The 23,503-nt window shown below is 38.0% G+C and overlaps 7 protein-coding genes across 18 annotated transcripts in view; 4 read left to right on the top strand and 3 right to left on the bottom strand.

Moving 5' to 3' along the window:
- Nucleotides 1-403: 403 nt before the first annotated feature.
- On the top strand, nt 404-3,169 carry LOC135166184 (casein kinase II subunit beta). 2 transcript variants are annotated; one of them, XM_064128251.1, is made up of 5 exons: nt 404-554; nt 1,109-1,184; nt 1,480-1,582; nt 1,726-2,107; nt 2,317-3,169. In XM_064128251.1, exons 2-5 carry the CDS (start codon nt 1,113-1,115, stop codon nt 2,420-2,422), a joined length of 663 nt encoding a protein of 220 aa, XP_063984321.1. In that variant the 5' UTR covers nt 404-554; nt 1,109-1,112; the 3' UTR covers nt 2,423-3,169. The 2 variants fall into 2 exon arrangements, with proteins under 2 accessions (XP_063984321.1, XP_063984320.1); XM_064128250.1 differs by lacking the exon at nt 404-554 and adding an exon at nt 594-752.
- A 519-nt stretch (nt 3,170-3,688) lies between these two features.
- LOC135166209 (cytochrome c) lies at nt 3,689-5,684 on the top strand. 2 transcript variants are annotated; one of them, XM_064128288.1, is made up of 4 exons: nt 3,689-3,840; nt 4,656-4,708; nt 4,819-4,960; nt 5,097-5,684. In XM_064128288.1, the coding sequence occupies exons 2-4, from the start codon at nt 4,670-4,672 to the stop codon at nt 5,240-5,242; spliced, it is 327 nt and encodes a 108-aa protein (XP_063984358.1). In that variant the 5' UTR covers nt 3,689-3,840; nt 4,656-4,669; the 3' UTR covers nt 5,243-5,684. The 2 variants fall into 2 exon arrangements, with proteins under 2 accessions (XP_063984358.1, XP_063984359.1); XM_064128289.1 differs by lacking the exon at nt 3,689-3,840 and adding an exon at nt 4,418-4,440.
- LOC135166142 (fatty-acid amide hydrolase 2-like) lies at nt 5,681-9,491 on the bottom strand. The gene is made up of 8 exons (XM_064128185.1): nt 9,341-9,491; nt 8,020-8,191; nt 7,728-7,947; nt 7,292-7,509; nt 6,916-7,027; nt 6,539-6,837; nt 6,181-6,450; nt 5,681-6,029 (listed from the first exon to the last, which is right to left on the bottom strand). The coding sequence occupies exons 2-8, from the start codon at nt 8,188-8,190 to the stop codon at nt 5,751-5,753; spliced, it is 1,569 nt and encodes a 522-aa protein (XP_063984255.1). The 5' UTR covers nt 8,191; nt 9,341-9,491; the 3' UTR covers nt 5,681-5,750.
- A 2,343-nt stretch (nt 9,492-11,834) lies between these two features.
- The window catches only part of LOC135166141 (GATOR complex protein NPRL3), a 48,492-nt gene continuing 36,823 nt past the window's right edge, over nt 11,835-23,503 (top strand). The window contains exons 1-3 of one of the 4 annotated variants that reach the window (XM_064128177.1): nt 11,835-12,013; nt 12,186-13,029; nt 13,113-13,296. The gene's annotated coding sequence lies outside the window, so the exon portion shown is untranslated. Of the gene's footprint in view, nt 12,014-12,185; nt 13,297-23,503 lie in introns of all 4 variants that reach the window. The other 3 variants (XM_064128179.1, XM_064128180.1, XM_064128178.1) reach the window with 3 other exon arrangements.
- Nucleotides 13,623-14,956, bottom strand: LOC135166208 (transcription initiation factor IIA subunit 2). The gene is made up of 4 exons (XM_064128287.1): nt 14,758-14,956; nt 14,565-14,669; nt 14,341-14,470; nt 13,623-13,934 (listed from the first exon to the last, which is right to left on the bottom strand). Exons 1-4 carry the CDS (start codon nt 14,827-14,829, stop codon nt 13,903-13,905), a joined length of 339 nt encoding a protein of 112 aa, XP_063984357.1. The 5' UTR covers nt 14,830-14,956; the 3' UTR covers nt 13,623-13,902.
- Nucleotides 15,750-19,293, top strand: LOC135166136 (sentrin-specific protease 1-like). 5 transcript variants are annotated; one of them, XM_064128163.1, is made up of 3 exons: nt 15,750-16,019; nt 16,248-16,353; nt 16,670-19,293. In XM_064128163.1, the coding sequence occupies exons 2-3, from the start codon at nt 16,307-16,309 to the stop codon at nt 18,399-18,401; spliced, it is 1,779 nt and encodes a 592-aa protein (XP_063984233.1). In that variant the 5' UTR covers nt 15,750-16,019; nt 16,248-16,306; the 3' UTR covers nt 18,402-19,293. The 5 variants fall into 5 exon arrangements, with proteins under 5 accessions (XP_063984233.1, XP_063984235.1, XP_063984237.1 ...); XM_064128165.1 differs by having other exon boundaries at nt 15,752-16,019; nt 16,248-16,331; XM_064128164.1 differs by having other exon boundaries at nt 15,753-16,019; nt 16,248-16,334.
- The window catches only part of LOC135166113 (low-density lipoprotein receptor-like), a 33,962-nt gene continuing 30,260 nt past the window's right edge, over nt 19,802-23,503 (bottom strand). For 2 of the 3 annotated variants that reach the window (XM_064128118.1, XM_064128119.1), the window contains exons 8-10: nt 23,413-23,493; nt 22,609-22,877; nt 19,802-21,827 (exon numbers count right to left, since the gene is read on the bottom strand). In XM_064128118.1, coding sequence (XP_063984188.1) covers nt 21,783-21,827; nt 22,609-22,877; nt 23,413-23,493 — 395 coding nt within the window. In that variant the 3' untranslated portion in view covers nt 19,802-21,782. The remainder of the gene's footprint in view (nt 21,828-22,608; nt 22,878-23,412; nt 23,494-23,503) is intronic. The other variant, XM_064128120.1, reaches the window with a different exon arrangement.

A 23,503-nucleotide genomic window follows, 5' to 3' on the forward strand; every position in this document is an offset into this window, starting at 1 on the left:
TCAGCTGTGGTTCATGCCTTAACCTCACAACTAATGTATTAATTAAATTGTTATTTATTTATTATAAAAAATATTGAGACACGTGATGAATTCCTGGGGACCTTTGGGGGAATATGTTGTAGTCAGCCCTATAACCTACAAACGAATTTTATAGCGACAAAATTAATGTGAGGAATTGGAATGATGTTACGAACATATTGACGATTTTAGGTTATGTAATGTTTATAAAATTGAAATAAATAATTGTCGGGATTCTGACTCGCGTAGTCACGTGCACATTGATTTGACTAGACATGTTAACCATAAAATCCATGAAAACCGTAAAATTCCCTCAAAATAAAATAATTCCTCAGTGTAATTATCGTTTTTATTACTGAAATAAATAATAAAAGTCAATATAATGACAATTTTTTGGGAGAACGAGTGTTGAAAGCCCTCGAAAGATGGCATTGCCATTTAAAAATGGCGGCACCTGAATTTTTGTGAATGATCCAGGCGGAAAGGACTGAAGCGAGTCGTGTGGTGGCGTGTGTGACTAACAGCAACATCTGAAGGTAAGCTGTGACTCTGAACTGTTTATTTTGCATTACTAATTTTTATAAAATTACCGTCAATGAAAATTATTTCCCCAATTCGTGATATCTGAACGAACAACATCAACAATTATCACACGAGTAATGCATCGTCTGGATGCACATTCTCCCGAGGGATATCCAAGAGTGATCTGACATTGTGGTGATGACCACGGAAACGTAGGTGAAGCGCGTTGATCAACGGGGCAAGGACACCCAAGCAATTGTGCATCGAGAGATATAAAAAAATAAATATGTGAACTAAACGACAGATTTGGTACTAACAAAAATTGTGGCCGACCTACGGTTCATTTGCTGAAATAACTAGTCGAAAAGCTTAAAAAATCAAATGTCCCTGTGATTGGTCTACTGTCTCAGTCCCTTCGACTGAAATTATTCATCAAAACCCACTCGAATTCATCATTCCACATCTGAAGTCTAGAACGATGTCCATTGATCTCTTGTTTTGAATTAACAGTCGTAGTGTCCTGTCGACGATATAACCTGTTAATTATCAATTTTTCATTTCTGTTTAGAAAAATGAGCAGCTCGGAAGAGGTTTCCTGGATCTCCTGGTTCTGCGGACTTCGTGGAAATGAATTTTTTTGTGAGGTAAGGAGTGGAGTTGACGTTAATTATCATTACTTGAGGGAGCATTTATTGAATGACGTTCAACCCTAAGGATTTTCTTTTTTATCTGATTTTTTTTCAATTCAAAGTTTAGACATCCAATTTTTTCGATGAATCGATCAGGTAAACCATCAATGGAATTAATAATTAATTCAGACAATGATTGATCATACATTTAGCGTGGTAATTACTATTTTACGACCTTGCCTAATCCCTTGATAGGACATCGATCATAAATCAATTCCCTTGGAAATAATCAACGAATTAATTATTGCAGGTTGATGAAGATTACATTCAAGACAAATTCAATTTGACCGGTTTGAATGAACAAGTACCACATTATCGTCAAGCCTTGGACATGATCTTGGACCTGGAGCCAGGTAAACCCCTTGAAACATCTTTCGATATTGCCTCACAACTGAACGATAAAATCGATCTCAAATAATCTGGACAATTTTTGTTATCGATAACAATTAATTTTGTATTATTCCATTACTAGACTTTACTGTTTATTAATGAATAGATGATGACCTCGATGACAATCCCAACCAGTCAGACCTCATTGAGCAAGCGGCGGAGATGTTGTATGGACTGATTCACGCCCGGTACATCCTAACAAATCGGGGCATTGCCCAGATGATCGAGAAGTACCAATCAGGTGACTTCGGTCATTGCCCCAGGGTCTACTGCGAGTCCCAACAGATGTTACCCCTTGGATTGAGCGATGTACCTGGTGAGGCCATGGTCAAGAGCTATTGTCCCAAGTGCATGGATGTTTACACTCCAAAAAGTTCAAGGCACCATCATAATGATGGGGCTTACTTCGGCACTGGTTTTCCACATATGCTCTTCATGGTTCACCCAGAATACCGACCCAAACGAGCTCCAAATCAATTTGTACCCAGGTAAGACTACAAAGAATGGAAATGCTACAATTTTTGGAGGTTAAACATTAAAGGATGGGAAACGAAAATGAGGTTAGAGAGCCCAATCGTCACTCCCAGGTCTTTGTTCTTTATTTCCACTGGAGGAGTGCTTTGATCCAAACATAATGAATTTGGAGGTTAGCCTCAATTTCGTGTCAATGATTAACTCGTCATATGATTGATTTCAGATTATATGGCTTCAAAATTCACCCACTAGCCTATCAGATGCAACAGCAATCAGCAGCCACGTTCAAGGCTCCACTTCGTGCTATGTATAACAATGGGAAACGTTAAACACCCAACTTATCCACGACGATGAGAAGAAAATTTTTTTTTAATGATAAAACAACATTATTATACGTCAGAAAGAAATAACAACTCAGCTAATGAACTAAGTTAATTTAATCGTCTCCACTTGTTTCTTTCTCGTCATTATGGAACGATATTGCCTCGTTTGAGACTGCTTGTTACGTTAGATTAACCCGGTAATTTTGTTGAGTAGATCATTCATTGTTTTATTGGTTGGTGTCAACGTGTAGCCAATTAATTGTGGTCAAAGTCAAGAAATTGTTCAACTCAATTAGAATTATTTCTCCTGAAGTTGGATTTAACAGCTGTTGTCAACTTTTTTTCATTAGGAGTCAGTGCAAGGGGATCATATTAGGTTAGATGAATTTTCCACAGGATCGAAGTGATGATGAGTACGAAATTGCAGGGGAAACAACGGAGATTCCTCTACTCAATGAACATTTGGATAAAAATTAAAAGATTATTCTCAAAAATTATGATAACTGTGTATAAAGTAGAATGTGAATTTAGCATAAAAGATTATGAATTTAAAATCTAGAATTGTATTTGCCTAGAGTATTTCAAATACCTTTCAGTTTTCAGTAAATTTAATCGACACAGCATTCCGAAGGTATTTATTGGTTTTTAAGGGCTATCCGGTTCAGGGGTGGATAATGCTGATGAATATTTGTACCTACTGAAGTAGATGGAGTGGATGTTCTTGTGATTTTAATAAAATCATGCAAGAATTTATTATTGTGGTGGAGAAATGGAGTATTTCATTGGTGATGTTCTCTATTTGATTTCGGGATTCGATTATTTTTTGTTATTTCCATTGTTGCAATCGAGAGAGAGGAACTTTATTTCACTGTTGGACATGAATTCGTGCTCGACAGTTTCAGGAAAAAAACTCTCAATAAAATATATTCCACCAAAAATTCAATTCTTCAGATTTTTTCAATAGAATATTTTCTATTGAAAATTTTCACCGAATTTGTCAATAAATGTGACAACCATTGCTTACAACTAGCACTCAGGGTGAAGGCAATGAGGTTAACTTACAATGGAACCATGATGAACCAATTTTAGAAGTGATAATTAATAATCAATCCTAAAAATCAAAGACTAGCAACAAAAAACACTCCAAGTCCAATGTGATTGTCTAAATCGAACAATCCATTCCTGCTTTGAAATTCCCAGACAGGTGTTCCTAAACCAATCCCCACACTCTCTTAAACCCCCTAACACCACCTAGCGGAGGCTACACACCCCCCTGCGCACTTCCCATTCGAGAATTTCTAAGAATCTTCCTCCCGTCAGACTCAGAACCTCCACCAGGTTACGTCAGTGCACAGTGCATCGATTATCACGAGAACGCTTCACCAAAGCTCTTCAGTTCATCTAGGTGACCCTCAACGAAACAGGTGATTACCCAACAAGATCTGTCATTCGCGATTGTCGTTAAATAAAAATTGCCTCATAACGTGTAATCATAATTAATTAACATTCTTCCGTGGAAATAACCGCGTTAACGCCATTAACTCCTGGAGGTTATCACTGGTATTCGCATTCCGACGTCCTCGAAGCACGTGTTCTTCAATCTTCAGTCATTATCATCTTAACATATCTTAACATAAAATGTTCATTGCGAGGGAATCATTCTCATTTGGGGGAACAATGAATTTTTCCACTGAGTACTTGTCATAGTCCTCTAAATATATTTGCGATAAAATTCGGGGGGGATTATATAACATTTTCTGGCCTCGGGCCAGTGCTCCACTGTCTGTATTTCGCGACCACGAGATGAGCTATTTTTTTTATACAACGTCTGACTTTTTTTCGGTTTTGTGAAGGTCGCGGGGACGAATGGACAGGGTTTTCTAGGAGGTTTCACCATTGGGACGGATTTTACGTGGGTCTGGGTGTCTTTGGCATTGCTCATGCGTGTGAGGGTCAAAGCTAGATGAGTAACTGACCGCGTTTTGTGGAACCTTGAGGGATAGAGGTCACCCAGCTACGATGAGGTGTCATAATTTTTGACAATAGATCGATGAAAATTGTTCAGTGGGCAGAGATTCCAATTTTTCTTTCGATTTTAGGGGGTTCGAGAAGGGTCAGATGTTTGGGCGGGGTTTACTTTGCTAGACTATTCGGTTGAGTTTCTAGTGCATTTGCTTTTGGACTTTTGCTTATTGCTAGTGAAAAACAACTTACAAAATTATGTCTATTATTTTTTCAGATAATTAAGACAATATGGGTGTCCCCGCCGGCGACGTAGAAAAGGGAAAGAAGGTAATTGATGGTCCAGATTAATTTCTGAAGACGTAAAAATCAATTATAAATGATAATAGTTCATTAGAGCTGATTTATCACAAATAATTATCGTTTATTATTTTCCCTAGATTTTCGTCCAGAGATGCGGACAGTGTCACACAATCGAAGCGGGTGGCAAACACAAAGTTGGCCCTAATCTTCATGGGTTAGTGGGTAGGAAAACAGGTCAGGCCCCGGGATTCAGCTATTCGGACGCTAATAAAGCTAAAGGTGAGTTCTGCTCTCAAAGAGTGACAAGAAATGTTTCTCACAGACAATAAGTTGATGGGACACATTTTTCATATATTAACTAATTAATTAATCTTTACCCCCTCTCTCTAATTAATCTTGTATTCCTTGAACTCAGGAATCGTCTGGAACAAGGAGACTCTCTTTGAGTACCTGGAGAACCCAAAGAAGTACATTCCCGGGACGAAAATGGTGTTCGCTGGATTGAAGAAACCCCAGGAACGTGGGGATCTAATTGCATATATAGAGTCAGCGTGCAAGTAAATTATTAAAAACGAAAACTAAACGCATCGACGAGCGTGCACTCTTGGCATTTTCACCCGTCATAGACAACTCAGAACCAATGATTCGAATAGCGATGTCTCAGTCTATTTTGCTGGTGTAAATGTTGAAGACATGCGAGACGATACTCATGAAAAGAAAAAAGTACATAAAAGTTTAAAGCAATGAAACGCTGGCGCGTTTGAGACTAGTAAATGAATTGTTAAAAATAAGTAGGTCAAAATAAAATAACTCGATTCATTCACTATAACTTGCGCGTTATTGAATTGTATCGAAGTTGTGAGCACTGTATTAATTTGATGCCCGTGGTTCAATATTTATTGTCATTTTAATATTTTTTTCCCCGAAAATTGTGTCAATCTGTACAAATTGTTCATCAATAGTTGGAAGGATCAGTGTTAAAATACAAATTCGATGAAGTATTTGTGGTGTGTTTTTATTGTATTACAAATTTCTTCTTAAGAAAATGATAATCATCTTTCTCCTGTTATCAACTTGTTGTCGGTGGTACCCACCCACCAAACACTTGTTCCAATTCCCTCGCTACAGCCAGACATAATCGATCTTGATAAGGAGCAGCAACCACCTGGAATCCTATGGGCAGACCCCGGTCGTTCAGTCCCATGGGCACCTGGGTCGATGGAAAGCATAGGACATTGCATATCGCGGAATAACATCCCCCTGTTGATTTGAAAAATGTTTGACCGATCAATGGGGCTGCACTCGCGAAGGTCGGACACAAGAGTACTCCATTGTCCCCGAGTAGTTCCTAATTAAACAAATTATCCAGATTAGTATTCAAAAGGTCACGCGAATAGTTTCTCCGACATTCCCAGTAGTTTTGTACCTTCAAAAATTTTTTTTAATCTCCCAAAACTTTCTTTATACATTTTTTAAATTTATTGCTGAATTATATTCACCAAAAGTGTGATCCTCAGTTCCTCCACTAATCTCACGTATTTTGTCACCGCTGATACGGCCACGAGTCCGTTGGCGTCTTGAAACATCCGCGTCAGTATCGCCGGTCTGCTGTACTGAGACAGTCCCACAAGAGATTTAACGAATTCTAGAGTTGCATTCACCGGTTCCTCTTTATTATTCGGGTGCATCAGAATGCACGGTCTATCCCCCATGTCCAGAAAGCATGCCAGAGTTATTTCACAAATGTTCGATATCCCATCGATATCAGACTGAAAATCATTAAGAAAATTTCATTTTTTTAATAAATTAATTTACATATTTTACACGATTATTGTTTATCGTGAATAAGGGCCTCACCTTGCTGATCCTCGCCCCGATCTTTTGGAAGTGACTAGCCGCCTGACGAATTGCGTCCTTGATATCCTCGCTAGTAGGGAATAATCCAAAAGTGGGACCCATGTCCTCCATGTACCATACGTTAAGCTTGGAGACGTCTACTGGCTCGTCCAGGTGGAGATTCTGCTTGCTGTCTGCGGACAGAATTTTGAAGGCCAGCAGCAAGTCCTCGGCGTACCTGGTCATTGGTCCCAGAACCAGATATTGTTGAAACTTGTCGTTGTCGAGGAGGGGATAATGTCCCTTCAGAGGCACAATTCCTGTTCAGGATGACACATTACGGGTTTAAATTTCGTCAATTTATTTAAAATCATATTTTTCTTAATCGGTGGAATTACCAGGTGTAGGTTTGTGTCCGAAGATGCCATTCCAGAGGCCGGGAACGCGGATGGAGCCCGCGGTGTCCGAGGCAATGCCTATGAGTGAGGCCCCAGCTCCCAGGAGTGCTCCCTGTATTTAATAATGTAAATATGTACATAGAGAGGAAAATACTCAAAAAATTACCGAATCATCGGGCAAAAGATGTAAATAAATCAGAAACATAAACAACAGTAAAGGAAAATTAGTAAAAAAAACTGAAAAACTGATGAAAGCTCCGTTAAAACTGTCCTAACGATCAGGGATTCCTCCTAATGGTTCAGACCAAAAAAAATCCTGATCAGGAAAACATTGGTAATCGTCAGAACAGTTTTTTGCGGGACCTCCGGCGTTTACCTCGCCTCCGGAAGAACCACCGGCCGATCGTCTGCCATCGTAGGGGTTGACTGTAGTCCCATATACACAATTAGACGTTTCGAAAGTACTACATAATTCTGGAGTGTTGGTCACACACAGGAGAATTGCCCCAGCTCTTTTCATAATTTGGACAGCGAGACAGTCTTCGGTGGCCTTAATTCCTCGTCGTATCATCGTACAGCCAGTGTTACTGAGCCCTTTTTGTGGAAAAGTGACAGGAAAATACTAAATCAGAACATGCATTCAATTACTTGCGCAAAAGTAACTTTCTGCACTCGTTAGGGAATGGATTATTAAGCGATAAAACAAATAGAAAATATTAGGGGAGTGTTATATAATTATTGGGATGAGATATTTATGGAAAAGGGGATGAAATTGCGGTGATAATTGTCCTGACATTCAGGAAAAATGGTACCTTTGACTCCACAACTTTCTTTTACTGTAATAGGAACACCAAACAAGGGCTGAGTCACGGAAATGATTTCAACCGTAATTTCCCCGGTGTCGAGCATTTTGTCGTAATTTTGTGCCTCTCCTATGGCGTCTTCGTATCGTTCATCGACAACGGCATTGAGGATGGGATTTACTTGTTTTATCCTGTCGATGTAGGCAGTAACAACAGCCTCACTCGAAACCTATGGAAAATAAAATGATAAAAAATTATTGAACTGTAGGATTTATAAAAAAATTCCTCCAGCGTGCGGTACCTGACGGAGGCGTATTCTCTTGGCCAGTTCGGTGGCGCTCAGGAGGAGCAGAGGGTTGTCGGTTGGGGGTATTTTCGGGGGCTGTTTGCGGTTCCAAAACCAGAAGAGTGGTCGCGATATCATCAGCACTATGGAACCCATCCATACCGCGAGCCGCAACATCAACTGCATTCTTAACAGATTTTGTTGCATTCAATTGAAATTAATTTACTAAATTGAAAGGAACATTGAAGAGTCAGAATTAACGAGTCCATTCGAAATAAAATTATCTTAACTGCGATCTTGACCGGGACATGTCTGTTGGGGGTGAAGTTCACGTGGGAGACTATAGTACTTATAAAAAATAATGATTGTAACTCCAATCAAACGCATGTTATATCGGCATTTGGAGACATTAGCTGATGAAAAGTCAGAGTTCAGATATCATCACGAAATTATTGTCCGGTTGTCATAAATTTATTATGAAATTCCTCCCAAAACGCAGCGCATGCGGTATAATTTGAATTAAAATCTCCCTAATTATGAAAATAAACCGCAAAAATTATTTAATAGAAATAAAAAGAAAAAATTCTGTGAAAAAATGGAATTTTTTTATAAACTCAAAATTAACAGGAAATTAATTAATTAATGATGTATCGCCTAATTGATTTCCTTCATTTTCATATCAGTATCAATATAAAGTTGATGGAAATATAACTTTTATTCATTGTTTCGATGTCAAGTCGTTTTGACTCAGCATTTCTTCTCGAAAAAATCCAGAAAAAAATGTTCGATTGGTCAGTTTTGTTCTCGTTTGTAATATCGATAAGACTTATCAAAATTCATCAGAGTTCATTATTATTCACGCAATATAATTCTCTTGAAATGCTGATGCAGTGAAAAGAAGGGCTATCAATGTTTTGACTGGAGCATAAACTGATTAGGCAAATGACTTGCGAGATTTTGTTCTCGTTTGGGGGACAAATTTTTTACATTTAAATAATCTTTATACCAAATACACTCGCCAGAAAATTAACATAGATTACCGACATATTTATTTACGAAATAGGCAATAGTAAAAATAATTTTCGTTACAAGTATTATTATGTTGACGTGGGATTTTATGTGAAACGAATTTTTCAACGGAAATTTAAATTAATGAAGGGCAACATTTGTAAGTTTATTCCCGCGGTATAGTTTATTCTTTATTCTATCCAGGTATTTTTAAATAATATTTGACATGAATATTTAATGAATAAAAATGAACAAAAATAATTAGGAGGAAAAATGAACAGAGAAAGATAGATTGTCAATGCAATATTGAATGGAATGACCAACTTACTTGAAAATATCTTCCGAACAAGTTGAAAAAATTATTAAAAAATAAAACTCGTTAAATGAATAAACACAAAATTAATTTGAAGTTACGATAATCAGTGGAGGCTCCACGTTCGAAGCACAACCGCCACTCGCGTACTGTCTGAAAACGTTTCGAGGGGCGGAGTGACTTTACCGTATCGGCGATCGCCAAAAAAATAATTGATATTGTTATTATTTTATTAAGATATGAATTGTCATTGCAACAAAAAAATTGTGATTTTTCCGCGACGAAGGCTCATTGCAAATGTATTATTCAATGTTTCAATGAATTTAATGTACAAAGAAAATTTTAATGAAATGCAACAATACTTTCAACGCTTAATTGCGGAAATTTTACATGAAATAGGAATCACTCAAAAAATTGTGCTGGTAGATCGACTTCCTTTCCCATAAAAATATTGTCACGTGAATTTCAGTAGAGGATGGACCAAAACGTCAAATAAAGTCAACAAAATCGTCTGGGGAATTCGCCGGATTTTTCTACAGTTTTTTCATGTGCATAAATTCTCGGATAAGTCCGAAAACCTCTAATAAACAAAATTGCGAAATTCAAGGCGAAGTTTCTCCAAAATGGGTATTTTCAAATTGAGAACCTCGTCCGAGGTGCCAACCGATCCTGCCCCCTCCCCAATTACCCCACGAAATCAAAACAATCTCGAGCTCTCAGGCATCACATACCGATTCCTTAATATCGCAGTCACAACGTCAGTTCTGCCCTTGTCAAGCCCAAATGACTCAAAATTATCCACCGAAAAATGGCCTCCGCCCCGGTAGAATTCCAGAGACACTTGACATTGCGTCACATTGCAGCAGTCAAGTCAATTCAAATGTTGTGGATACTATCACCTGCGAAAGAGGACATCAAGAAGATATTAAACTGTAAATTGTCAAGAGTAAAATTGCCCAGAAAAACTATACCCACACACATAGTTGCGGCGAAAACAACACTGCGTTATCTACTCCACAGGCAGAGAATTCCAGCAATAACCAAGATCGAGCTGACTGTTTTCCTCATGGAGATGGTGGACAGAGCAATTCCCTGGCTGTTCAAGGTAGTGGAGGAGATGCTATATCATCAACACTTTAATCCCATACCAAAAATCAATTTTTTCATTCATCACTTTACCTGGGACAACGTAGGATCTGTCGATGGTCCTGCTATTCTCAAAGCCTATGTCAGGAACAGACAATCCGTGGACTTCCATACCTGGTGTCACCTATGCTTCTACTGCATGGAGGATGAAATTTGGCAATTTGCCCGCAAAATGGAATGGGAGAATTGTCGTGAATTTACGAAATCATATTTTCCCATTTTTTGGTACCACAAGATTTACGGAAGATTTCCAACGAAGAAGATGTTCCTCGCCCACGACTTTACGGTATTCGAAAACGAACGAAGACGTGGGGTCTACAACAGTGAGACAATTATCCAGAATCTGATCGGGGAGAGTGTCTTTCAGGGAAGTATTCCAGCAGTTAAATACTTTCGAAGACTCTTTGGAGAGGACAAATTCCAGGAGCTCTTCACACGAGGAGGATTTTTCTTCACGTCTGATCGCACAATGATCGTCTACCTCCTGGGGGAGGTTAGGGATGATGCTGTCATTCAGTCGTTTGACACCTCTGGTGATGAGCTTGCCTACTTGCTCGATTGGCCTTGGGTTTTATTCGTCGACACGTGGATCAGCAGGAGCGAGAGGATGACTTCTTACGGCTTCAGGACAATGTTCACTGCGATGTACAATAATATTCGGAGAGAGATGCAACAAGCAACCGGTGCTGAGTTTGGGAGGAGAAGAGCCAATGGAATGTACTACACGAGATACTATCAGCCTTTCAGGAAACTCTGGCAGCTGTTCAATCAGAAATTTGGTGCTATCAGGGTGTTCTTACATGAGGCATTCTGGGAGGCTTTTCAGACTCAGGATTATTACTTTTGTGAGATTATCATGGAGAGTGTGGACACCGAGGGGAGGTGGGAGTTCTTGGAGAGCCTGGAGCGCTCGGCCAAACGCTGCCGAGACTGGCGTCCTTCCGAAGAGTTTCGGGACGATTTCGTGCTTGAGGTACTCATCAACTATGGGGAACGATACTACTTCACTAGAATCTTTAGTCTTACTGAGTCTCGTCGGGCATACGAGTCAAGAGGCTTTTGAGACTTTGAATTTACTTTGATATGTTGCTGTAGCTATGCATGCTTTTCACATGATTGTAGAAATTATTCATTTATTTGATTAAATACTCTAATTGAAAATTGATGAACAACACGTTTTTATTGGATTCGAATTCACCGCCAGTTTTTTACCATTTTTTTTTAAATATGGCATCAGGGGATCGGAGGCAGCACCGCAGTCGGTTATCGGCGTTCGCATTTTCGAGAAAAATAAGGGTAAAAATATCAGATTAATTAGGAATGTTAGTTTAATTTATTCATTATTATCATTGCCAGGACTTTGAGGAACACTTTCTTGAGTATTTTCCTGAATTACGACCGCTAGGATGAAATAAAACTTGACTACATTCCTGTATACACAGTCTCCCGCGCAATCCTCAGTGCTGATTGACAATGACATCGAGTGTCAAGCCCCCACAGCCGTTTCACCTTTTGCTTAGCGGATTCTCGAGAAATACAAGGGTAAATCTATCATATTAATTAGCAGGACAATCCTAATTTAATGATTATCATCACTGGCAACGATTATCGTTGCTGAATGCCCCATCGTAATCGTTGAACGATTGTTCTAAATTACAAGTGCTGGGAGAAAATAATCATCAAAAAAATTTCCCCTTCTGCGCATCTCTCGCAGCACACCTCGCGCAGATTCAGAATGGCGTCGTGCCTGGCGCAGTACAGCTCGTGTCTCAATTGCTCTGCTTATTTTCGAGAAAAAAAGGCTGAATTCATCAGAAAGATTAGTAAGATTATCATAATTTATTAATTACAAGCGACAGTAAGCATGTGATGATACATTCACGATAAGAATTCACCCATATTATAAGCACTGGGTCGAAATAAAAATCGCCAAGAGCTACGGCGCATCTCTCACTGCGCCGAGCTAAAATGGCGTCGAGTCTATTGTCGAGATGTGCCGTTCGGCTGGTGCTCTACGGATTTTTGAGGAAAATCAGACTCAAGTAACTGAAATAATTCCTAATATCACTCTAATTCATTGACTATCATGGTCAGGCACGTTTTGAAGATGAATGTGAGGAGAATTCTGCCGAGTTTTATACGCCAGGACAAAATAAATGGGATGAATGCCCCTCCTCCCTCGCGCAACATTCCTGCGCACATTCAAGATGACGGCAGACGACCGAGAGAGAAAGAATGTATGTAGCTTTTCTTCATTAGTGTCGTTGTGAGGTCGCAAGATGACGCCTGTTGTGTAATTCTGAATACTGACGGGTATTTTAAACAGTTATTAGACTTTATTAATTTTTTGCACAATTCAAAATTAATTTAAAACGTGAAAAAAACAATGGACAATGACTGAAAATGGCTAAAAATTGTTTTCCAGTGATTAAGTGCAGTGAAGTGTATTTGTGAGTCTCGTTAATACCGACGTCTTGATACATAAATCAGATGGCGGTGTTTCTGTGATGTTTAAGGAGTGTATTCGATTTTGAAAGTTGAAGGTCAAATGTGAAAAAGTGATTAAAAAAAAAAATAATAATTTTCAACAATAATTTCCTTTTTTTTTTCAATTTTTTTATTCATTTTTTTTTCTTCGCAGAATACAGTAATTAAAATAGGAGTGAAACGTCAAATATGTGAAGTGAAAAATCCAGTGTCCACTAAAATTGGAAAATAAAATAAAAAATTAAATTTTCCCCACTAGTACGACAGTGTAAAAGTGTCAGTGAGAAGTGCTACGACGTCCCAACGAAATGCAGCTGTTCTTCGGCGATTCATCACCGGTGAGTCTTTGAGTCAATTTTTATTAGTTTTAGTAGTTGATTTGCGATGAGATGGGATTTTAGGAAACTGGGGAACGAATAAAAATCTAGCTCATCCACATCTTATTAATTCCCAAGAAAAAGTATCATAGAAATTAATTTATCAATTAATTTCTTCACGCGTGAATTCTTTTAATTTAACCAGTCTGACGATTCTCTGAATTTTATTATCTCCTGTACATGGCCACATTACTCTCCATATAATCCATAATCGATAAGCCTTTGGCACTTAATACTGCTGTTGCTTATGATCTATCTTTTGGATAATTCCATACAATTGTGCATCATTTGGGTACACGAAATATCTCCCTTTATTAATGAATCATCTTGGAAATAGGAAATGCGATCACAATGTAAACGTATACAGAGTTGTCGAAAATACAGAATACACAAAATAACGATGAAATCATTTTTTTCGATATCATGTAATTACTTCAGTCTAGCTATTCCTGAATTTGTTTACTGGACTGATCAATGGTTGAGTATATCTGATCGCCATTGTAACACGAATATTGTTGTTCCAGTGATGAAAATTATGCCCATTTTTATAAATATTTGTACTCTTCGTTATCGTCTCGCTGCACCGTCAGCATCTAGGGCTGCGAAAAGAGAGTAATAATTAATATCAGTTCAATCCTCATAACAAATCGTGAAATTAAATAAATTCTTATATTACTAATTAACTAGTTTCTATAATAGTTGTATTGGCAACCCAATACAACTATTATATCAATAGTTGTATTGGCAACCCAATACAACTATTATACTATTATACTATTATTTTCATGTTGGTATTGGTTGAATGGGCTTCAATCTAGATCTCTCCCAAGTCTTTTATGTTCATCAAAAACGGTCAAAAGTGACTTGAGGTTTATGTACGAGTATGATTACTCTGCAATTATATATTGTACGCAAATTAAATCTCCCCCAGGACTTCTCATTGAATGCAAAAATCCAATGAATTTCCAAACACTTCAAAGCTCTATCTGCCCCAACAATACTTACTTTTACCATCACAGGCGACTATTTTGACTGTACCAATATTGGCTACTTCTTGTACCTCACGAAACTCGACATCTTTCAGCATGAAGGTCCAAACATTATCACAAAATCTGTATGTGCTCAGTTTTCCAGCCTGAAACATCCAAAACGCGTAATATAAGTCAGTAAATATCACCCAACACGGTATCACCACCAAACAGTCTTCATAAAAAAATCCGATATCGTACCTTAAATGTTAGTCTTGACTTGACTCTCGTTGCAAGAGCCTGATTGATCGCCTTATCGAATTGCAAAAGAACTTTGATAGCCAGTTGGGGAGTTATCTGTCCATACTGAAACGCAAAATAAATTTCTGGTAAATCTAACCTCACATTTTTGGAGAATTACTGAACGAAAGAATACAATTAAAAAATAAAATACCTGAATAAGTTCATCGAGGCTCTCCTGCAGGGTATTACCTACCGTTGTATTTCTGTATAGCTGGTAAGACATGTTAATTGTTGCAACAAATTTCTATCTAAGTAATTATTAATACTTTATCTATATTTTATCACGAAACTTCTGTCTTTATCAACGAGAAATAAATAAACCCGTGAATCGTCAACTGTATCGCCACGCCCTCTACTTTGCTTCTTGGAATCAAACCGATACGAGCAAAGAGGGGGAGGGGCTCCGTTTGTACTTTCTCAACTGTACAAATGATCAACTGTACAGAGAATTTTCAAACATTGAGAGCACTGGTGTGCAGCGATTCAACTGTCGAGACAAAAAGGTAAGCTGTACATGTGGCGTTGGGTCCACATGTACAGCCACATTTTTGTCTCGACAGTTGAATCCAAAGAGGATAGACCAAAGTAGAGGCTCAGTTCTGGGGGTTTGACTGACGCCAGTTTCTCCACGTTACCGACACGATTTCACCCCCGAGGAGACGGGGCGCCACGAGTCCTACTGGGGTATCTGCATATCGGCCAAGCGGGGGGGCTCCGTTCGTACTTGTTCAACTGTACAAATGATCAACTGTACACAGAATTTTCAGATGGTGAGAGCACCACTGTGCAGGGATTCAACTGTCGAGAGAAAAAGCTAGGCTGTACATGTGGACCCAGCGCCACATGTACAGCCTAGCTTTTTAGAATTTTAGAATTTTCAAACGGTGCTCTCATCGTTTGAAAATTCTGTGTACAGTTGATCATTTGTACAGTTGAACAAGTACGAACGGAGCCCTCCCGCTTGGCCGATATGCAGATACCCCAGTAGGACTCGTGGCGCCCCGTCTCCTCGGGGGTGAAATCGTGTCGGTAACGTGGAGAAACTGGCGTCAGTCAAACCCCCAGAACTGAGCCTCTACTTTGGTCTATCCTCTTTGGTTGAATCCCTCCACAGTGGTGCTCTCACCGTTTGAAAATTTTCTGTACAGTTGATCATTTGTACAGTTGAACAAGTACAAACGGAGCCCCCCCTGGACGTCACTCCCATAGACGTCCTTTTAATATCTGCCTTGAGATTCCATCCATCGAATGCACTTTGTCTTTGATTTATGGACGACAAAATTTAACAAATCACGAGAGATTTTTGTGCCGGCCTTTCGAGGCATGGATGCGACGTAAAAATTAACAGTTTTGTTTGCAAAAATCAGTTCTGTGTATTAGTGATAAAGTGAAAAAACCAGGACGACGAAATCGGTAAGTAGTGCTGACGTAAATTTTTTCGCGCCCTACACCTTGGACACATCCAACATAATTTACGTTTTATTTTCAAGTTCAAATAGATCGAGAGAATCCTCAATTTGTCTCTTAACAATTGTGAATTATGTTTGCAAGTGGCCCTAACCTTATTTAAATCTCGAGTGTATTTTCATTGGCCTTCTTTCACCTTTGGTGCAACTTGTTGACTAGACACCCAAATTTTAGGTTAAACACACGAACTTGGATTGAGACAACTTCCTGAAATGGTTAGCAGAAAGGTGTGAATGGGACAGAAGAGCAGTCAAAATCGTAGTGAGTCTGTTATGAGTGGGTAGGGATGAATGGAAATATCTATTTCATTTTTTTTCACTATTTATATCTGAAGGAGAAATTCATCACTTGAGCTGATACAATATTCTAGCATCATTATTAAGAGCCAGGAGAATTATTCCATCTAATTCATTGTCTTTATTGATTAATACCAACTAATCTTGGAAATAAAACTCTCATGTGTCCACTTTCTTTTTTAATGAATTTATATTGAAGTAATTGGAGTGATGAATTTAACTTATTTTGAAGTAGATATTGAATGAAACGTTCCTAGAATATCCTCTCAAACCCTTCTGACATGTAAAATGTTTCTCCAGGATAAGCAGTCCATCCGGACCTGAATGGCCCACCCGGCCCTCCCATCCTCCACCACTCAATGCTCCACTGAATTGGCAAAATCCCATCAACATGTTGTTCGATATGCTAAAGAAGTTTCTGGGCTGGTGTGACGAGGGTTCACGAAAACGTCACGCCAGTGACCATCTCTTCGACGATTACACCAATGTTGCCCCAAAGAAACAGCGCATGGATCATCCCAATCACCGTGAAATAATCGAGATAGAGGATACCCCTGATGATATTCAGATTTGCAATGATTCATTTCACTCCGTCACCATCAACTCCCACAATTCCCTGAAGAGGAGAAGCACATGCTACCCAAATCACAAGTTCATAAACCACGTGGTACCGCGAACCAACGTGCCAATGAGTACCTTCAAGGGTAAGAGTCGTCTGAACGTAAAGGCCCATATTCCCCCCAGGATGTCAGTCTTGGATAAAATTCATCAGTTGCGTGACAAGGCAGACTACAGTCGCCTCCTTCAGGACTGTAATCCAAGGATCCAGGTAATTCCAGTAACTCCAGATAATGGTCGGTCTCACAAGCCAATTGAGCTCATCGACATCGAGAGTATGGAGCCCTCGACGTCCGGTCCCTCAGATGTTTTTTCAACGCCATTGACGAAAACACCCTCACGCTGGTATACACCGATGTCACGTCTCAGGACTTCAGGACCTCAGGGACGTTCCATCGAGGTGATAAAACTCGATGACAATTCACCAACTGCATCTTCCTCGAAGCCAAGACATGAGGAGATTAAAAAAACTCACATTAATCGTGAATGCATAGCAACAAATTCTCTACGCGATAGATTATCAGGAAAAGCTGTTATGAAGGAGGATTTCATTCCTCGGATCGCTGAACCTTACAACGAGCGCATTGAGAAAAAATCCAAGGAGGCTGCTGAACTAGAAAGAATGAGGGGAATTTTGGCAAAACACAATCGTCTCCAGCGCGAATTTGCACTTGAGGAACAGTTGGCACGTTCCATGAGACTGTACGAAGCTGTTCTCGAGGAGCAGGATGATGAGGATCAACTTCCTGAACTGTCTTCGGAGATGACAAGTGAGGTGCAAAGGGCACTGATACCACGACCACCGGATGAAGTACTCGCCGAGGGATTTGGATTGAGAATAACTCGAAAGGACATTCATACTTTATCGGGACTTAACTGGCTCAATGACGAGGTCATAAATTTCTACATGAACCTCCTCATCGAGAGGGGCAAGGGTGATAAGTATCCTAATGTTTATGCGATGAACACATTTTTCTACCCGAAATTAGTATCTGGGGGACACTCAGCACTGAAACGATGGACAAGAAAAGTTGATATTTTTGCACAGGACATTGTCGTTGTTCCTGTTCATCTTCAGATGCACTGGTGCATGTCCATTATTGATTTTCGGGATAAATCGATCAGGTATTATGATTCTATGGGTGCGGACAATCAGAAGTGCTTGAGGGCACTCAGGAAATACCTCGAGGATGAGAGCCTTGATAAGAAGAAGAAGAGTTATGATACGAGCGATTGGACTGCTGAGTGTATGAGTGATATTCCACAGCAGATGAATGGCAGCGATTGTGGAGTTTTTTCATGTACATTTGCTGAATTTATCTGTGCCAATAGGAGGATAACCTTCAGCCAGGATGATATGCCGTATTTCAGACATAAAATGGTTTATGAAATACTCAAACGTAAACTTTTGTAGATAAGTACATTTGTATTTTCATGTTTCAAGAGCGAAGTCGTTTAATTGGATAAAATGAGTTTCGTATCGAGCTAGTTTTTGATGAGTATCTCCGAATGGGAGGGAGATAGGAAATTTTTTGTCAGGACGTTGATTGTCGTACTCCATTCACTCCACAAAAAAGGTTCTGATGAAAATCTTGCTGTCTACCCTAGATTAGGAGATATTCAGCAAAAATTGAACCATACGTTAGCGAAGTGGTAAAATGAGATCAGTGATTTATGGTTGAGTCGAGTTTTTGGGGCATATCTCCAAATCTGGGGGAGATAGCGATTTTTTTGTGACTATATTTTTTTGAGAACTCCCTTTGCTCCACAAAAAAGGTTCGGAGAGAAATTTTGATATCGTGTGCCGATCCCGAGATATTCGTTAAAAGATCGTTAATAGCCAACAACTTGTTTTACCACGCCGATGTTGAATAGTCATAAGTGACTTTTTATCGATTTACAACTTCGCTATTGGTTTCCATTCGTGTGATGAGAGTTTTTTTTTTTTGTAAACAGTGGGGACACGAGTTCGGCGGGAGAGTTGCCAAATTAATCTGATCGGTGAATTAAATTAATTTGACGATGAGGGAGTTGAGTTATTTTTCAACTTCAGGGCTTCGTCAGCCATTTTCTTGTATTTATGAATTTCAAGTCAATAATTTTGGATGTCAATGTGAACGAGTCGTATCGACAGTCTTTTGGATAAGATAAATAAACAAAATTGTAGGTTTTTGGATTATCATTTGTTGATTAATCAGTTTTATTTAATATCCCATGTCTTCTTGGGGTGTCGAATTTACATGAAAATATTTCAGTGTAGACACAAACATCAAAATGTAGTTAAAATTTTTTTTTGAAAATCGAAACATTATGCAATTCATTATTTTCCCTTATGTTTACAATTGTTCAGCAGTAAAAATAGCACAATTTGGGGTCTTCAGGGTATTCCTCGGATTTTGGGGGAAAAAATCGCAGCGAATGAGGGACAAAAATTCAGTTGATTTTGACTCCTGAGCAGTTTTAGGTGAATATCCCGGAAGCTAAGGAGAGTACTAAATTTTTTGTTACTATTTTTTTGTGGGGCACATTGAGAGCTACAAAAAAGATCGGGACTAAGATTTTGCTATCTCCCTTAGACTCGGAGATATTCGTCGAGAAGCTGGGAGAATCGGTTTGAATCGTTATATCCTCTTCTGCTGGATTGAATTCATACGATTTTTAATATAAAATTGAAGAAATTTGAGAAAATATGAAATTGTGTCATCTGGACGGTTGTTTTCAGTAGAAACATTGAACAATAAGGAAATATCTATCGCCATGAAAATTTGTAATGATGATAATTGGTTGAATCAATTGAATAAATAAATAAAAACATGGATTTTCATGATTTTAATACAATAATTATAATATATAAGCGAATATACTTAGATCTGATACAATATTTTCTATACATATCTCTTGTACACTGATTTATCAGTATAGTTAACACAGGTTTACCTAAATAATTGCTCTCCGCTTAATCGCATTTTTTTTTTCATTAACAGACGCATTGTCACATTATACATTTCAGTGTTAGTGTCATTGAGCTGCTCTTAATTACGTCTAATTGTTTTTTAGTTGTTAATTTATGCTATAAATCCTATGGTAATAACTGAACATCATTGAGGAATCGATCGTTTTAGAAGAAATACTTTAAGACCGTAGCGGCAGTTTAAAATAAAATTAAACAAACTATTGCACAGAATTAAGGTTTTTTTTTTTTTCAACTTGTGATATTTTCCGAGATTTTGGGCAGGAAATTTAAATAATTTTCGGGGCAAATCGATTTAATTCTGTATTTTTGACAAATTTGTAAATTATCGATTTTAAAGGGAAAACATGTACTTTTCAAGATGGGCCATTTCTCTATGGCCTTGAACTTTCACATCAACAACAATGAGCACAAATAAGTAAATAATTTAGTCTTCCAGTAATTATTCCAAACAATTGTTTTTATGGTCAACATAGAAACAAACTCCCTCGAGTATTATTAGCAATTGTCTTTGCAATTCTAATCATTCTCGTAGTTTGGAGCCAGTAATTCTACAAATTATTCTCTCGATTATTATAAAATCGAGGCACTAATTCACTGGTATCGGTAATTCATATATACACTGATCGTGAACATAAATATGATTCGATGAAAATTATATTCCTCTTTACTGATAGATGTATGTACATTTTTTTAGTCTGTCGTCACACGCATTCATTAGCCTAAAAAACAGGGCAGCGTTGTCTAGGAACGTGAAGCCATCGAGTCGAGCAGAAATCGTTTTTTTTTTATTCATTCAATAAATTATTTGGAATTTTATATTTAGAAAAATTGAATACCTCGGGCGATGAAATTTTCCTTTGATCCTCCGATTGGGTTTTGCGAATTCTTTTTGATGGCGAACATTTCATTATCGGGGCATGTTACGAATTAATTAGATGTTTTATCGAAATAAAAATAATTTTTTTATTTACCGATCAATTTTGAATAGAAAAATTTATCTGTCTAATTTATTTCTCACAAACAAGAGAAGTGTAGGAGGTTGAACAAAATATTTATCATTTTGCCGGGTTTGTTTGCATTGCCACCGGTTTCAGTGACGTAGAAAAATCCTAAAATTATCGCTAATCGGCTTTAGGTATTTCGTACTTCATTAAAAAAAACTTCAAAGAATGTAGTTGTACAGACTCATCCATTCTTTGAATTTTTTCAATTCTCCCTGGCATACCATAAATACTTCGACTAGGGAATTTTTGAAAATAATACAACATCAATGCTCGACTCGATAATTATCCAAACCCCACCAATTAGTTGCATTGAAGGGACACTATTACTGACGTAGGATAGTACGACACTAAAGTACTTCTGTTATTTTTAATTAATTGGATAAATACTTTTATCTCGTAAAATTATTTTGGCGCTTTCATCTGAGAACTACGTTCCACCGATACTTATTGAAAAAATTTTTTATGCCACTTTACGGATAACGTGAGAAAAAAAAAACGATATAAATTTTAATGAGTGGTACGTGATTTTGTGCTCTTACAGTTTTTGTTTTTCTACGGCGAGTTGCATTAATTTTCATTTTAAACGACAATTTAAAAAACATACTATTGATATATAGTAAGATTCGAGAAAAATTATGAGAAGAAACTTAAACATAATCACAGCTTAATTGGCAGGCAATAGGCGGGCACTTTTTGCGGCCTGGCACACACTGCTATAACTTGGTACGTTGACATATTTCATGGGTTTGAAAATGTTACCAATCCTTTGATGCTCATTAGCCCGCTAAAAGCCCAACTTTGCAAGTGTTTTACACACTTAAACGTAGTCATTGGTGCCAGGGCTTGTGAGTGGTTCTTGTGCCTAAAAATAAAGAGAAATTTTTTTTTTTTTTGAACCCGCTTTAACATCAAAATTCACAGGGAAAAAAGAACTGACTGAATTGATCTCTATAAATTCACTAGAAAATTATAATGAAGTGATTCATTTCCTGTTCAGACAACAAGAATTTTCTTTTAATGTAAAAAATACTTCTACAAATTTTCCATCAGGATTATTGATTATCGAGACAGTTTATCCGTTGATTCTAAAGCCAGAGATTTTCGGTGGAAATGTCAGGACTATTGTAGTTACTGTCTATTTCTCGAGGAAACAACTAGCTCCACGAGCAAATATCTTAAAATAATTCCTTAAAAGCCAAGGCTCTGGATAGTTCTCAAAAATATTTTTTATAGTTTTCCAATTTTTGTCAGAAAAAAAAAATCAGTAGTAAAGTTCTTGAACGACTCCACTCGATTTTGTCCGCGAATGGTCTTTCGCCGCATATCTCGAAATGCAAGGGAGATAGATGGTTGTCTCTAAGGACCTTTTTTATAGAACAAACTGAGAGCTATAAAATACTTTATGACAAAAATCTCGCTATCTCCCTCAGCTTCGGAGATATCAGGCAAAAACCCAGGGAGGAGTTTGGATTCTGTAACATTTTGACATTCCCCGTCCACAGATAATTAAATATTAAATAACCGTTGAAAAATAAATAAAAAATCACGAGACTTTCCCGCAGTACTGTATCAATCTACCATTCATCAGGACAATTGAATTGTTCTCTGACATTGAACAATTGATTGTTTTAAAAAATCAATACCTCTTCTCCTACTGTCGCTGCTGGAAGGGGAAATCTATTCTTCTCAAGACTGAACTGATCCTCAGTTGTTTTTCTATAGACTGGATTATCAAAGTTCATGCTGGTAACATTACGATGTAGGTAATGCCTGTATAATAATACTGCTACAAGTGCAAGTAGCAAGAGACCCAGTGTGACAACACCAATGACGATACCAGCTACAAGTCCAGGATCAGTTGGTTCTTTTTTCAGATTCTTTTCTCCACTCATATGGAAAATAGTCGTCGGCCCTGTAAAATTTATGGTTCGAGATCAATAGAGACACTCAGCTATTGATGAGATGAGATATTCCAATATCGACAGAATGTTCTATTATTTATATTGACATTCCCAACTCTAAATTGTCAATTTCAAAATCAGAGTGGATTACTCCTCTAGCGAAGGGCTAATTCACATCTCTGTATCCTGTTTTTGAGAGATTTCTCAGAATCTAAGGGAGCTAGCGAAATTTTTGTTATTACCTTTTTTGCAGTTCTTGATTCGCTCCGCAAAAAAGGTTATGAGCAAAAATTCGATATCTTCCCTAGATTTGGAGATATTCTGTCGTTTTTCAAAAGTGATTTCTATCGTTTCACCACTTCGTTACCGATTTTTTTTATTGATATCTAATTAATGCTGGGGTGTTCGAGAGAGAATTTCTACTATTTTATTGAGGGTCCAATCGATGTTGAAATATTTCATCAATAATCATCAAATACCATGTGCATGCGTGTTAAATGAACCGGTGACAGACCCCATAAAGATGCTGATGAACATTATTCTTACCACTCGTCGTCGATATATCAATTTCAATTCTTCTAAATGGCCTCGCAGATGTTTGAGTTGTCGGTGCCGCTGTCGTTGTTACTGATTGATT

The sequence above is a fragment of the Diachasmimorpha longicaudata genome, chromosome 9 (assembly GCF_034640455.1).
Source record: "Diachasmimorpha longicaudata isolate KC_UGA_2023 chromosome 9, iyDiaLong2, whole genome shotgun sequence".
In the NCBI taxonomy this organism is placed as follows: Eukaryota; Metazoa; Arthropoda; class Insecta; order Hymenoptera; family Braconidae; genus Diachasmimorpha; species Diachasmimorpha longicaudata.

What these genes read in the sequence shown, in the direction of transcription:
- LOC135166142 (XM_064128185.1), bottom strand. Translation starts at nt 8,190, where the DNA reads ATGCAGTTGATGTTGCGGCTCGCGGTATGGATGGGTTCCATAGTGCTG. An exon ending in AGAAAGTTGTGGAGTCAAAG is followed by an intron (nt 7,510 to 7,727) that starts GTACCATTTTTC and finishes TTCCACAAAAAG; the next exon opens with GGCTCAGTAACACTGGCTGT. An exon ending in CGGACACAAACCTACACCTG is followed by an intron (nt 6,838 to 6,915) that starts GTAATTCCACCG and finishes CATCCTGAACAG; the next exon opens with GAATTGTGCCTCTGAAGGGA.
- LOC135166136 (XM_064128163.1), top strand. Translation starts at nt 16,307, where the DNA reads ATGGGACAGAAGAGCAGTCAAAATCGTAGTGAGTCTGTTATGAGTGG. An exon ending in AGTGAGTCTGTTATGAGTGG is followed by an intron (nt 16,354 to 16,669) that starts GTAGGGATGAAT and finishes ATGTTTCTCCAG; the next exon opens with GATAAGCAGTCCATCCGGAC.
- LOC135166209 (XM_064128288.1), top strand. Translation starts at nt 4,670, where the DNA reads ATGGGTGTCCCCGCCGGCGACGTAGAAAAGGGAAAGAAG. An exon ending in ACGTAGAAAAGGGAAAGAAG is followed by an intron (nt 4,709 to 4,818) that starts GTAATTGATGGT and finishes TATTTTCCCTAG; the next exon opens with ATTTTCGTCCAGAGATGCGG. An exon ending in GGACGCTAATAAAGCTAAAG is followed by an intron (nt 4,961 to 5,096) that starts GTGAGTTCTGCT and finishes CCTTGAACTCAG; the next exon opens with GAATCGTCTGGAACAAGGAG.
- LOC135166208 (XM_064128287.1), bottom strand. Translation starts at nt 14,829, where the DNA reads ATGTCTTACCAGCTATACAGAAATACAACGGTAGGTAATACCCTGCAG. An exon ending in GCCTCGATGAACTTATTCAG is followed by an intron (nt 14,670 to 14,757) that starts GTATTTTATTTT and finishes TTTGCGTTTCAG; the next exon opens with TATGGACAGATAACTCCCCA. An exon ending in AGTCAAGACTAACATTTAAG is followed by an intron (nt 14,471 to 14,564) that starts GTACGATATCGG and finishes TGGATGTTTCAG; the next exon opens with GCTGGAAAACTGAGCACATA.
- LOC135166184 (XM_064128250.1), top strand. An exon ending in GAAATGAATTTTTTTGTGAG is followed by an intron (nt 1,185 to 1,479) that starts GTAAGGAGTGGA and finishes TAATTATTGCAG; the next exon opens with GTTGATGAAGATTACATTCA. An exon ending in CCAAATCAATTTGTACCCAG is followed by an intron (nt 2,108 to 2,316) that starts GTAAGACTACAA and finishes GATTGATTTCAG; the next exon opens with ATTATATGGCTTCAAAATTC.